The 12,892-nt window shown below is 58.9% G+C and overlaps 1 protein-coding gene across 6 annotated transcripts in view; it reads right to left on the bottom strand.

Annotated features, from left to right (window-relative positions):
• The window catches only part of PTPRU (protein tyrosine phosphatase receptor type U), a 56,685-nt gene extending 52,973 nt beyond the window's left edge, over positions 1–3,712 (bottom strand). For all 6 annotated transcript variants that reach the window (XM_048327022.1, XM_048327020.1, XM_048327023.1 and 3 more), the window contains exon 1: positions 3,604–3,712. In XM_048327022.1, the coding sequence (XP_048182979.1) occupies positions 3,604–3,676 (73 nt within the window). In that variant the 5' untranslated portion in view covers positions 3,677–3,712. The remainder of the gene's footprint in view (positions 1–3,603) is intronic.
• Between the last annotated feature and the right edge of the window lie 9,180 nt (positions 3,713–12,892).

Genomic DNA, 12,892 nt, shown 5'->3' with positions numbered 1-12,892 from the left:
ACACTGGAGAGCCAAGGGCCTGGGAGCCAGAAACCTCTGCCCTGGGCACACTTGGGCACGTCAACAGGATTTTCCAGAGCATCCCGATGCAGGAGCCTCAAGGGTGTTTGCACTGTCTGGGCGCTCTGGGAAAGGGCACGGCACTCCCAGGGCATTAAAAACACACGGAAGAGCAAACAAGAGAAAGAGCTTCTTCCCTGGCACGGCAAAACAGGCAAGAGGGAAGAAAAAAAAAAAAAAAACCGAAGGCTGAAACAAGCTGACAAGGAAAATGTAACGTTCTCGCACATTTTATGTGCTTGGTGAAGGCGGGTTGGGGAGAAAAAAAATGCCTTGGCATGGGAGAGCCCATGGAGAGCCAGGCGGAGGGAAATAAACACCGGGAAAAGCGCTGGAAGAGCAGCATCAGGCACCTGAGCACCCGGAGGGCACAAACACTGACCCTGTCCCCCCGCAGCAGCCGGGGACACCCCCGCTCCTGGCTCCCCCTCCCCCGAGCATCCCCTGCTCGTCCCTTCCCCAGCACCTCCCGAGCCCCCGGGACCGTTAACGGGCGGGGTCTGCCCCGCTCCCGACCCCAATCCCAGCCCCGGGAACGGCGTCTGCTCGGCTGTTCCCAGTCACTCGACCGAGACAGCACCGCCGCGTCGGGGTCAGGGTCACCCGTGCCACCTCCTGCCAGCGCTGTCCCGGGGGACAGGGACGCTTGGGGGGCCCCGTCCCCCCTGCCTGGCCCCAGCTGGTCACCACAGCCAGCAGCCACGTCCCCCAGCCCCCCCCAAGCTCTCCGAGTGCCACCGGAGATGCCACCAGCCCCAGTCCGGTGCTCCCCGGCAATCCCAACCTCCCAAATGGAAGCTGCAAACCCAAATGTTTTATTTGCTTAATTGCTCACGAAGTCGGAGCCGAGCGCAAACAGCTTCCGCATAATTCCGGCAGGAGTGCCACCAGCACCGCCGCTCTGCGTCCCTACCGAGTGTCCCCACGGCTGGAAAACAGCCCGGGAGCACGGGGGACACGAGCTGGGACCCCTGAGAGCAGCTCACTGTTGAATTTTTGGGGTGCAACACAGAGAAGCAGAAATGCACCGTATCATGGAATCATCTGGGCTGGGAAACATCTCCGAGTCCAGCCATTCCCCCAGCACTGCCAAGGCCACCACGTCCCCGAGTGCCACATCCACCTCTCCCAGCAGGGACGGCAAAAAGCGGAGGGAAATAGCGGAGCCTGCACAACCTCCTGCCCGGGCACAAGCGAGCCAGCCCGCTCGTGGCCACGGGCCCCCAGCAGGGAGAGGCTCTGGGTCCTGCTGCAAAGAGCCCAGGGAGGAGAGATGGGGCTGGCAAAGCCCGCTGGTGCCAAGCACAGGTCCCTGTCCCGACCTGCTGGCACCACACGAGCCCCCGGGGTCACTCAGTGCCTCCCAACGCCACCCAGGTCCCCGCCAGGACAAGCAGAACGGGCCGGCGATGGCAGCTCAGTCACTGCGGAATCTTCATGAACTACAAAAAGTTTGAAGGCTGCAGGAAGGAGCAAAGAGCACCCCAAGGCCGCGGGGGGCTGTGACCAGGGCACCCCACTTCCTCTCTGGGCCTCAGTTTCCCCACCTGTGGAAGGGACCACACCGCGCCCCTTCTTTCCAAAGGCACAGCTAAAAAACCCCCATCTTCTGAAAACGCCCACCGAGACAAGCAGCCGGTGCTCTCCAGCGACCCAGAGCACGTGCAAACGGCTTAAATTTTATTTTACCAGCCCTGCCCACTGTGCAGCCCCAGGGATGAGCCGGGCAACCTCCCCACAGCCGGCCAAGTCACATCAGCAGGCGCAAACAGCAGATCCAGGTGAAAAGCAGCCTGCAGTGGAGCGGGGGCTGGGAGCAGACCCCTCACCTCCAGCTGGATCCAGTCCCTTCGGCTCCACTGCGGAGCTGCGCCTGCTCTGCATCTACCAGGGAAACGGAGCAAACACTCCTGATTTACACCAGAGCGGGCTCGCTCCTGCCCTTCGCCAGCGCCGTCCTGCCGGGAAGGGAACCCACCGAGGGAAAAGGGTTTGCTTAGGAGGGAGACCCTCCCCACAAAGCCCCCCCAACCCCCAGTGTGTCCCCGCCACTGCCCCTCCAGCCCCTCACGGGCTGCGGCAGCTCAGCCCTGAGATCCATCAGAGCACCACACACCAGGGCTGGGGAGCAGCAAACCCCAAACCCCCCCGACACCGGGGGGAGAGGGGCGGGAGGGGGGGAAGAAGCCCTTTACTCCAGCGGAGCACTAAGCCCCCCACCAGCTCCGTGCCTCAGTTTCCCCATCGCCCCCCTGCTCAGCCCCGAAGCTCAGAGCAGCAACCCCCCCCCCCACACACACACTGCCCCCCCAAATACAAACCCATTCCCTCCCCATTTCCCCCACCCTGCACGAGCCGGGGGAGCCTCAGCGGCTCCGTATCCCCCCACCCACCGTCTGTCCATCCCCCCCCATCCATCCCCCACCGCACGGGTCAGCCGCCGCTTGTTTTCTGCTGATGGGTGTCACTATTTATAATCTTTGGAGAAATGCCACTACCCAAAAAAACAAAATCAATGCACCACCATAGGGACTGCGTGCAGGTGAGCAGCTTGAATCTAAAGGTAAAAAATTAAAGAACTAGGCAAAAATACACTTTAATGTGAGCAGCATCACCCAGGAGCTGGGGGCGACAGCACCAGGGACCCCTTGGAGTGAGGCACCATCTCCCCGTTCCCCTGTGGCTCCGTTTCCCCCAAAAAGCGCTCGCAGCCCCCGGTAGCAGCTCGGGAGCCCCAAATTCCCCCTCCCCGCAGCATCCAACCCCGTTCCAGCTTCCCGAAGGGATCGGGAGCGAGTGGTCCCCCCACACCCCGCACCAGCCCTTCCCCAGCCCCTGCCCGGGGGGTCCCGGGGGGCGCAGGGCTCAGCGCCGGGGTGCTCGGGGGGGGGGGGAGGAGAGAAAAATTAAAAATATGTAAATTAACCAAATCCATCAATCGATCGTGTTTCGGTACAACTCCCCCTGTACCCCCGCGGCACAACGAGAGCCGGGAGGCTGCGACCGGAGCCGCCACCTGTTTCTATCGGAGGGTCCCCAGCTTCCCCTCGGGGCCCCCCAGTGAAGCCACCGGGACCCCGCCGCCCCCCGGGCACCGGCCTGGGGGCTCCTCTCGCCCGCGCTCCCCCCGCCGCCACCGGGGGAAGTTTTCCCTGCCGGGTGCGGCGGCAGGGGGGAGTCGGACGGCGGCCCCGGTACCGGGAGCGAGGGGGAGCCGTTGCGCTCGGCGGAGCATCCTCGGGGTGGGGGGCGCCGCCGAGAGCCCCCGGCCGCCGCACCCCTGGCAGGGAGAACTTCCCCCGGTGGCGGCGGCGGGGGGGGCGCGGGCGAGAGGAGCCCCCAGGCCGGTGCCCGGGGGGCGGCGGGGTCCCGGTGGCTTCACGGAGGGCGGGGGTCCCGAGGCAGTTCGGGGACTCTCCGGTGGGAACAGGTGGCGGCGGGACGGGCGGGACCCTCCGCGTCCCCGGGGCGGTGGAACCCCGGAGCCGCACCGAGCAAGCGGGACCCCCCTCTCCCGGCGCACACGCCGCGCTCCGTTCCTACCGGCGGGCGTCTCGGTGTCCAGCGCGTAGACCCGCAGGGCGAGGGCGAGCAGCAGCGCCCGGGCGCTCCGCATGGTGCGGCCGGTGCCGGGGACCGGGCGGGGGGCGGCGGGGCCGGGGCCGGGGCCGCCGCCGCCGCTGCGCGCCCGCGGTTCCGGCGCGGCGGGGGCGCAGCGGGGCCCCCGCGCCCGCCCGCGCCTCAAATACCGGCGGCGGCGGCTCGCGCCCGCCGTGACGTCACCGCCGCCCGCGGGGGGGCGCGGGGGGGGCCGCCGGTACCGGGAACGGCAGCGGCGGGCGGGGCGGCGGCGCCCCCTGGCGGACACGAGCGGTGGTGCGGCGGGGGAAGTTGGGGGGGAGCGAGGGGACGGTCCCGGGCGTTACGGGGGGGGGGTTGGGGGAGTTTGGGGGGGCTCTCCGGTACCGGGGGAGGAGAGAGAAGGGGAGGAGTCCCGGGAGGTGGGGACGGCGGGCGGCGCTCGGTTAAGGGAGGAGTTTCTCCCGTACTGGCGGGTGCGGGCAGAGGGGCGGTCCGTGGGTACGGGGGGGGGCGGGGGTGTCTCTGTACTGGGGGGTGCGAGGAGGGGGATATCCGGTACCGGGAAAGAGGGGGAGGAAGTCCCGGCGGAGGCGGGGAATGGGGTCCCGGGAGTTACGGGACTGAGGGCGGTGCACGGTTAAGGGGGGGAAGGTCTCCGGTACCGCGGGGCCTGGGCTGCCCGGCAGCGCCTCTTGCCTGCGGTGTGGCGCAGGGGAGACCCCGCAAGGGTGCAGGAGAAAGCCCGGGGGGTCCCCGGTTGCGGGGAGGGTCCGCGTTGCTGGGGCGTCTCCTGTTGCAGCAGAGGGCGACCCAGCTACAGGGGGAAGAGGGGTTCCCTGCGGGCTGCCAGGCTTTGGGGGTCCCTGGTTTTCGGGGTGTGCAGGGGTGTAGGGACAGTCCCCAGCTTGGAGGGGCCCTGCCTGTAGAAGGGTGCCCAGGATCCCCCAAATGCAGGGGGTGCCCTCGGGGGTCCCGGCTGGAGGGTCCCCACCAAGCTGGAGTGGATCCTGCAGGGTCCAGCTGCAGGACGGGTGCTGGGAGGAGGCTGGGACAGGGGGAGGTGATGGTGACACCCACTCTGGGGTGGGTGCCCCCAGCCTCTCGAGTGCCCCCCATCACCCCTGGGGCTGTGCCCGAGACTGTGGGACAGCGACAAGACCCCACGGGCTGGACATTGGGGACAGAGCCTCCTGCCCATCCCGGGGTGTCTTTGGACCCTGAAACCCCCTTGGTCCCCCACGACAGGCTGGATGTCCTTCAGGGACAGGGACAGGACGCTTTGCCCCGCAGGATGGTGACAGGGAAAGCTGGACAAGGCTGTATGGGAGTGGCAGCGGCACCTGAGAGCCCGGTGACACCCAGCAAAGCCACCGTCCCCCGGGGTGGGCAGGGGGTGACGGAGGTGCAGGATCTAACTCAGAGCGAGCAGAAAGGAGAAAAACCCGAAAGGATGTAAAAGGAGGAAATTCTCCGTCCCTTTCCCAGCCGGGTGCGCAGGATCAGGCACAGAGCGCTGGCAGCCCCCGGTGTCCCCGCCGGCAGTGCCAGCGGGGATGAAAGGCGCCTTGTTCGTTGACATCCTCTGCAGCCCTATTTCTGGAGGAAAATGTTTTCCCAAAGGTTTGGGGTGAGGAGGAGGGGAACTTTGCATCAGCTTTCCGGCGTGATCCGTGCTTGGGTCACCCAGCCCCGGCTGCGACTCCAGGGTGGGAAACTGCTTGGGCACAGGAATACTTCGAAAGCAGAGGGAACAACGCTGGAAATATTGGGACTTCGTACCCCAAATCACACAGGGAGAATCCCTGGCATTGGCATCACCGTGCGATGCCTTGTCCTGAAAGACAGCACCCAGCACCAGCACCCAGCAGGGTGACAGAGGGACAGGAGGACGGTACCTGGGTGTCGCTGAGCCCAGTGAGCCCACCGGGAAGCTCCCAGCCCTGGAAGTAGGACAGCATTGCCCACCAGCTTCATCCAAGCTCAGCTCATCCCTAGGGATGCTGCTGTACTGCTTCTGTGTTGGGCTGGCTTCATTATCTGGGGACACTGCACAGTCTTGGGGACACCGGACTGACCCAGGGACACTGCACTGACCCGGGGACACTGCACAGCCTTGGGGACACCGGGCTGACCCGGGGACACCGGGCTGACCCGGGGACACTGCACTGACCCGGGGACACTGCACAGCCTTGGGGACACCGGGCTGACCCGGGGACACTGCACAGCCTTCGGGACACTGCACTGACCCGGGGACACTGCACAGCCTTGGGGACACCGGACTGACCCGGGGACACTGCAGAGCCCCCTCCCGGCCCCCTCCTCCCTGGGACAGGGGTTCAGCCCATCTGGGGTCACCTCAGAGCTGCCAGCCCCAAACACTCCTCCTGGCAGTGTCCCCAGTGTCACCTCTCCTTGTGCCATGGGGGTACAATACGTTTCCCTTTCATTCGCAGTTGCCCCCAGTTGCTCCCAGCAGTCCCCTGCAGGTTAGCACCATGGTGGCACCGCTGGCAGGGATCCATCAGTCCCCGGGGATCGGGGGGAAACCAGCCCAGCCCCGTGTGTCCCCCAGCCAGGACAGCACATTTGGGGTGAGGGCGGAGGGTGATGGACGCTCCTCTCCAAACCACGTTGCCCCGCGCTGAGCATGGAGTGATCCTGACAAATCCTCTCCCAGCGACGCTAAAAGCCTGTTAAAATAATGCCCGATAAGGGAATTAAGCTGCTTAGATGTGTGGCATGAAGGCAGGAGAGAGCTGGCACGGTGCTAGCTCTGCAGGGTCCCCCTGGAGTTTTTTGGAGAAAAATCCCCAAAATCCTTCTGGGAAGAGGCACTGGGTGACACAGCAGCCGAGGGATGAGCTGGGGACAGTTTCTGCCCAGACTGGGGAGGAATTTGGGGGGATCTTGTCTCAGCAGCTGAACTGAAACATCTCGGTTCAGGGGGGAAATGAAGCCAAGGGCAAGCAGCATCAGGATATTCCCAGGATTCTGGGGGAATCAACCAGGAAACATGGAGTTTTTAAGCTGCACAAGCCTGTTGGAGCACTGCGCTGTGCTTTCCACTACCTTTTAAACCCCAAAATTGTATTTCCAAACCAATCGCTTCACAAAACAATAAAAAGGGGTTTTGTTGCAGCCCGCGTGTCACAACAGAACTGTTCCCCGTTCCCTGTGGGTCACCGTCCTGCTCTGACGCTCCACAGCCCAATCCCAGCGGTGCCACCTCCTCGGATGAGCCCCGGGATTCATTTGGTGACACTCCCGTGCTTCTCCACGGAGATCATTGATGCACCCAGGACCTGCCACGCACTGGGGGCACGGCCCGAATTGTGCGTGAGCGGAGCGGGACGGACACGCGGGTGCCACAAAGGCTCCTTGTCCCCGCAAGGGTGGGCACGGGCTCCGGGCAGGGCGGTGCAGGCGGGCGACAGACCCGGGGGGTTCCTCCCCGGGGGAAGGGGCCTGGGGGAGCCTCCCGGGATGATGGAGCTGCAGGATGCACGGAGGGGTCGGTGCACGCACGGAGGGTGTGCATTCATATTGCCACCAGATGTGGGGACGAGCAGGAATTGTCCCCAGGGCTCTGCATGAGGACAGTTATGGACAATTTCCCCTCCAGCACATCCAGCTCAAATCCCACCTGTCCAACAGGGCTGAAAGGGAGGAAGGTTTGGCCAAGGACCCATCACCACTTCCCCAAGCTAGGGGGGACCTGCCTGGCACTGACAGGGCCAGGGGTGCAGACAGGGACACGGGCATGGGTTTGGAGGTGGCACAGCACAGCCCCATCATGCATGGCCTGGGACCAATCCTGCACCGAGGGAAGACAGGAGGGACAAAGGGAAGCAGTGAGGAAGGAAGGACAGATGGGCAGACAGCACTGCTCCATGCAGCTGCGGGGATGGAGCTGGTGACAACCCATCAGGACCAAGCTCCATGCCATTCCCGGGGTGCAAATCCTTTCCCCTGTCCCTTCCCAAGCATCTCCTCCACCCCTGAGCACCGGCAGGATGAGCCCGCAGTCCCCTGCCCTCAGCTGATGACACCCCGTGTCATCGGCCCCAAGTGTCTTGCAGGAGCAATCGAGCTAAAATGAAGTAATCACTCTTCAAGTACAGTCATTTGCAGGAAAAATATAGGCCTTGCTGTGATTGCAAATGGTCTCCACTGGAACCATCCCTCCCACTCGAGGGAGAAATGTTTTCAGCTCCGGGGTACTCGGTGACAGCAGCCTCAAGTGCAGCCAGTGTGGCTACATCACATCTTGTGTCTTCTCCCAGGCTGGGGGTAAAGAGCTGAGATTTGGGGCTTTGAATCTCTTAGGAGCCAGCCGTACTTTCCGGAGGATTCTTTTGCTCTCAGATATCTCTGTAAAATGGCAGGTTCAGGGAGAGGGGCTGCCCTGAGCCCTTATCCCAGAGCCCAGGGATGGAGCAGCAGCACCCACCTGTTCCCCCCTAAACCACTGGACGAGCATCTCCACACTGACCAAGGGCTTCCCACACCAAAATCCTTTAACTTTTAACTTATTTCAGAATACCACCTTTTGCTGCCAGCACAGTAATTCCCCATTTTTCCCGGTTAAACCCACAGGACACAGAGCCCTCTGTCCCTCCCCAGCATCACTCCCAGCGGTGCCTCCCCTGCAGCAAATGGCTTTTGCAGAGCTGCTGGGACACAACCCCCACACTGAATTTTGAGCGATTTCACCCCCCAAAAATTTTTGCCTTCTGGATTTTTTTCCTCTTTTTTCCTTTACTCCAGTCTCTCTCCCTCTTCCTCCCATATCCCCCTTTTTCTTTTTCTATACCTCCACCTATTACACCCCCATCCAGCTCTTTCTAACAACTCTCTGCTATTTTCCCAAATCACCTGCCTTTTGCTAATGCCAAAAATCCTTTTTCTTTCTTAACAGACAAAATAGATTATCTCATCCTGCTGTTCTCCTCCCCGTCTGTCCAGCCCCAAGCGGTCAGACGCTCGCCGCGGTGCCGTGGCCAGATGTAATAGGGCTATTAGATGAGTTATCACAGCCTGAAAGGATGAAATAACTTCTGTGCCTTCATCCAAATAAAACTCCCCATTCCTGTTCAATGCAACGAATGAACAAGAGTTCCCAGGGGAAATAGCCAGGAAAATGTTAGAAGATGTTAGAAGGTGTTAGAAGATGTTATTTGAGACCTGACCCTTTGCCAAGCCACCTCTTGGTTTGGGCTCAAAGGGCTCTGGGGTTTCTCCATGGGGAATTGGGAAGCCCAAGGATCAGTGCCAACACCCAGAGCTAAATCCTCACCCGGGTGCTGCCCCATCAGCATTTTTTGAGTGCTCAGTGGCACAACCTCAGGAATGTCCCACATGTGGCTGAATCCCTGGACCAGTTGCATCCAGCAAACTGCTGTTTTCTCACCCCAGGCACTAATTCCAAGGAGAAACTTTGCTTTTCATCTCAGAAGGAGCTGTCCCTGCATTTCCCATGAGCTCCATGCAATGTCCTCAGATCTGCAGGTGGAACATCCAGCCTGGCCCAGGGCAGCATCCCAGCCCCTGTGGGAGATGCTCTGGAGCCAGCCAGAGCCCCTGGGCTGGCCCTGCAGGGCACCACTGCCCCGGCCAGCCCTGACTGACCTCCCAGTGCCACCAATTCCCCCAGTGGGGCTTTACAGGGATTTCCTTAGAGGGATGCAAACCCCCAGGTCCTCCCTCCTGGGCTGGCGAGGAACAGCCCAAGGCAGCAGCTCCACCTCAAAATTTTAAATCCCAACACTTATTGGGACTCTGCTTGTTCCCCCTCTGCTACCCCACTAAACCCCCCCATTTCCATCCTCCCTGGAGTGTGACAGACGTGGGGACACTGGCACCACCAGCATCACCTCTGGGCATCCTGGGGCTACACCCACAGGCTCTGGAGCCACAGCTGCTTCCTGGCCAACCGTGCAGGAATAGCCCAAATGTTTCCTCCATGTCACCTTGTTTTGGGCTTATTTATCTCCCTTCTGGTCATTTTTGTCTCTTTTCTTTTATTCCTGGAAAGACCTCTGTGAGTGTGGGGTTGAAATGCAGGAATAGCTCTGCATTACCCTGCGGTCCCTAACCCGGAACTGTCATATGAAGCAGTTAAAAATCACATTACTGGGGACACAAGGGACAATTTTAGTTCCCTTCCCTGCTTCTGGAGCCCTCTGGGAGTATCATAAATGCTCCCGGAATTTTCACATACTTTTAACTCCAAAATATTCCACAGCACCATGCACAATCCATCTGTCCATCTGCTCAGCACTTCACCCAGCCCAGCTGCCATTCCAGCTGCAGGGATTTGCCCATCCCTAAACCTTGCAAGAAAATCACCTTGATCAAAACTCAACCAGAATGAAGGCATTGAACCCCAGCAGTTCTACACCAAAACTCTTTGTGCTGCTCCTTCGGTATTGCCTCAGGATGGAGGTTTTTTTGAGGGAGGATGTAAATCAGCCGAGGCATTTTGGGTCTCTGGTCACATCCAAAATCACAAGCGTCATTTATTTTCAGACCTGAGGTTTGGCTATTTCTCAAATTTCTTATAATCATGTCCCAGTGCTGACAGGCTGGAGCCTGAGCACAGAGCTGGGTGTGCAACCAGCTCCATTTAAAATCTGACTGCAAGGAAAGGAGGGAACAGTATCGCACCCAACATTTATTTATTATCATTTTTAATTTGGTTCTACATCTTGTTTGCGTTTATTTTGTTCAGTTTTATACACAGCGGAAGTGTCAGATCTCCTCCCTCTTGTTTGCCCTGCTCTGAGCATCAGCAGCTCTGCTCTGGTGGTTTTCCAAACCCCATTGGGGAAAGGATGTGCCCGGCAGTTTGTGACAAAAAGCGTTCACAGGAAAAAACAAAGCCAGCCAGCTTTGGAACCCACAGAACCCAGACATCCTTCAGTTCTTTTCCCAAATAATGGTTTACACTCACAGTTTCCTGCAATGCTGGGAGTATTTCAGGTCTGCAGACAACAGAAGGAAAAAAGAGAAGTTGAAATACAGTTTGAAAAGGATAAAAGACACCGATTTGGTGCCTTTCTTCACCTGGGCAACTTTTCAAGCTGTTTCAAGAGATCTTCCCTGCCAAGTCACTTGGGATGATGCCTTTGGGTGCCACTGTGGCAACACGGGGCCCAAAAGCAGCAGCTCCCCTCCCCATCTCGGCTGTGCTCTTCCTCACTCAGCTGGAGGACGCCCTGTGGACATCACACCTCAGTTCTGTGTCACCTCCCAAAAACCAGTGCCTGGGGCCAGTTCCTGCACTGTCCCACCTGGAAAGATGCCTGAACAGGATGGTTTTTGCATCAATCAAGTCCAGGGATGGACCAGCTCCACTGCACATCCCTAATATTGGCAGCACAGGAAAAAGGCGTGATGGGAAAAGCAAGGAGCAAGCAAGGATGATGTCCCAGCACAGCTGGATCCTCTCAGCATCTCCCTCTCCTTCCTTATTTACGGCTGGAGCTGAATCCTCCTTGTTCATCCCCTTGGCAGAGGATCAGAACTCATCAATTCTCCATTTGCTGCCGAGCGTTGTGTTTCTTCCTATACATTTTTTTCTTAATTATCTGACAATGACACAATTTAAAGGGGGATTAAAAAAACCAGAGAGGCAAGAAACATCCATCAGTGTGCTTAAAAAATAAAACCTGTGTGGGCATCCCATCCCACCGCCCTCATCCCCATGTGGAGCTAGGAGCATCAGGCACAAGTTTTGAGGTGAAGGATTCAATAGTTTATGGGATTGTCCAGCTCCATCAGAGGTGCTAAATGAGGGATTCAGGGATAAACCAAGGATTATGTAAAGCAGGTCTTTAAGGACAATGTGTTTTCCATTCAAAGATTCAGGCATGTCTAATAAAAAGGGATTGATGTCAGAGCAATGGGGCTCTGCCAGCACTGCTGGGTTTGGGGGGAATGAGGCTCAGAATGGGAAAATAACCAGCTGAGCTGTTCCTAAGCCTTACAAAATGCAGGAGGTGGGGAGGGACTGGCCCCAGGAGCCTGCAATGGACACAGGAGGAGGATGGTGGCTGCAGTGACTGGGAAGAGGGAGAAGGGCTCGAGGACACGGGAGCTCAGTGCTCGGGGGCTGGGGCAGCCCCTCCACCACCTTCCCCCGTGGGGGATTCTGAGCATCCCCTGCTCTGCCTGGACAAGGAAGTTATTTGGCAGCTTGTTGCACAAGCCTTGTCCTTTTGCTGCATCCCAGCCCTGAGGTCCCAGCCCAGCACCCTGACCTGATGTCCAGGGGATCCAGCAGGGCTTGGACCAAATCTGGCTGCCCTGGGACAGCCACTGAGATGCAGCATCAAAATCCCCCCCAAAAACCCTTCCCAGTGATCTCTCCAGTCTCAGCTTTCTTATTTGTTCCTAAGCAAAGCAGACACACCTTCCCTTTCTCCATCAAAAAGGGAAAAGGCAAAAAATCATTATTCCCTTTAATTAAAAAGTGTGTAAATCTTATAAGCAGTTAATTAATAATTCCACATTAACTTGATTAAGCGCTGGGAGAGCTGGAGGCAGCACAGCCCACACGAGGCTCCCGGGGTCAGGCTGAACCTGCTGGGCTCAACTCCTCCTAAACCAGGGGATAAAATCTCTGTCCTCAATGGGATTTAGGGATAAAATCCCAGCAAATGTCACCCTGGTGTCACGAAGGTGCTTGTTCCCACCCTGCATCCCCTCACGTCTGCAGGAACAAACCCAGCTTATCAGCAGCACTTTGGCTTTCCAGCCATGCCCAAGTGTGAACAACTCCAATCAATCAATGGCTGTGTAAGTCATGATAATATGATAAACCAGAGCTCATCATCAACAACAGGGGTTAAAGCAGAGGGGAGCAGAGGACATCACTTCTTCCCCCAGCCGGGTGCTGAGGAATCATCTCCTCTTCCTCCTCTCCCCACCCACTCCTAAACCCTCAACTGCAAAGTGGATTTTCATGCATCTCTCCTATAAAAAAGTGCAATTCCAGGATATGAAGTAGTCATTAATCACCCGGAAATTGCGCTTGTTACAGGAGAAACATTAACAAAATAATCATAAATCGTCTGCCAGCCCTGATTTGCGGGTGCACACGTCTTCAAGGGGATGGAGAGGCCTCTCATTCGGCTGCTGTAATTAGTGATTAACCCTTTGCCACGCAGGGCAGAGCATGGGCACCACCAGCATCCTCCACCATGGATTGTCTGTGCATCCACCCCAGCACAAAATATCTGAGGCATTC

Source organism: Corvus hawaiiensis, chromosome 23 (assembly GCF_020740725.1).
Source record: "Corvus hawaiiensis isolate bCorHaw1 chromosome 23, bCorHaw1.pri.cur, whole genome shotgun sequence".
Lineage (NCBI taxonomy): Eukaryota > Metazoa > Chordata > Aves > Passeriformes > Corvidae > Corvus > Corvus hawaiiensis.
This window is presented reverse-complemented; position numbering and strand designations above follow the sequence as displayed.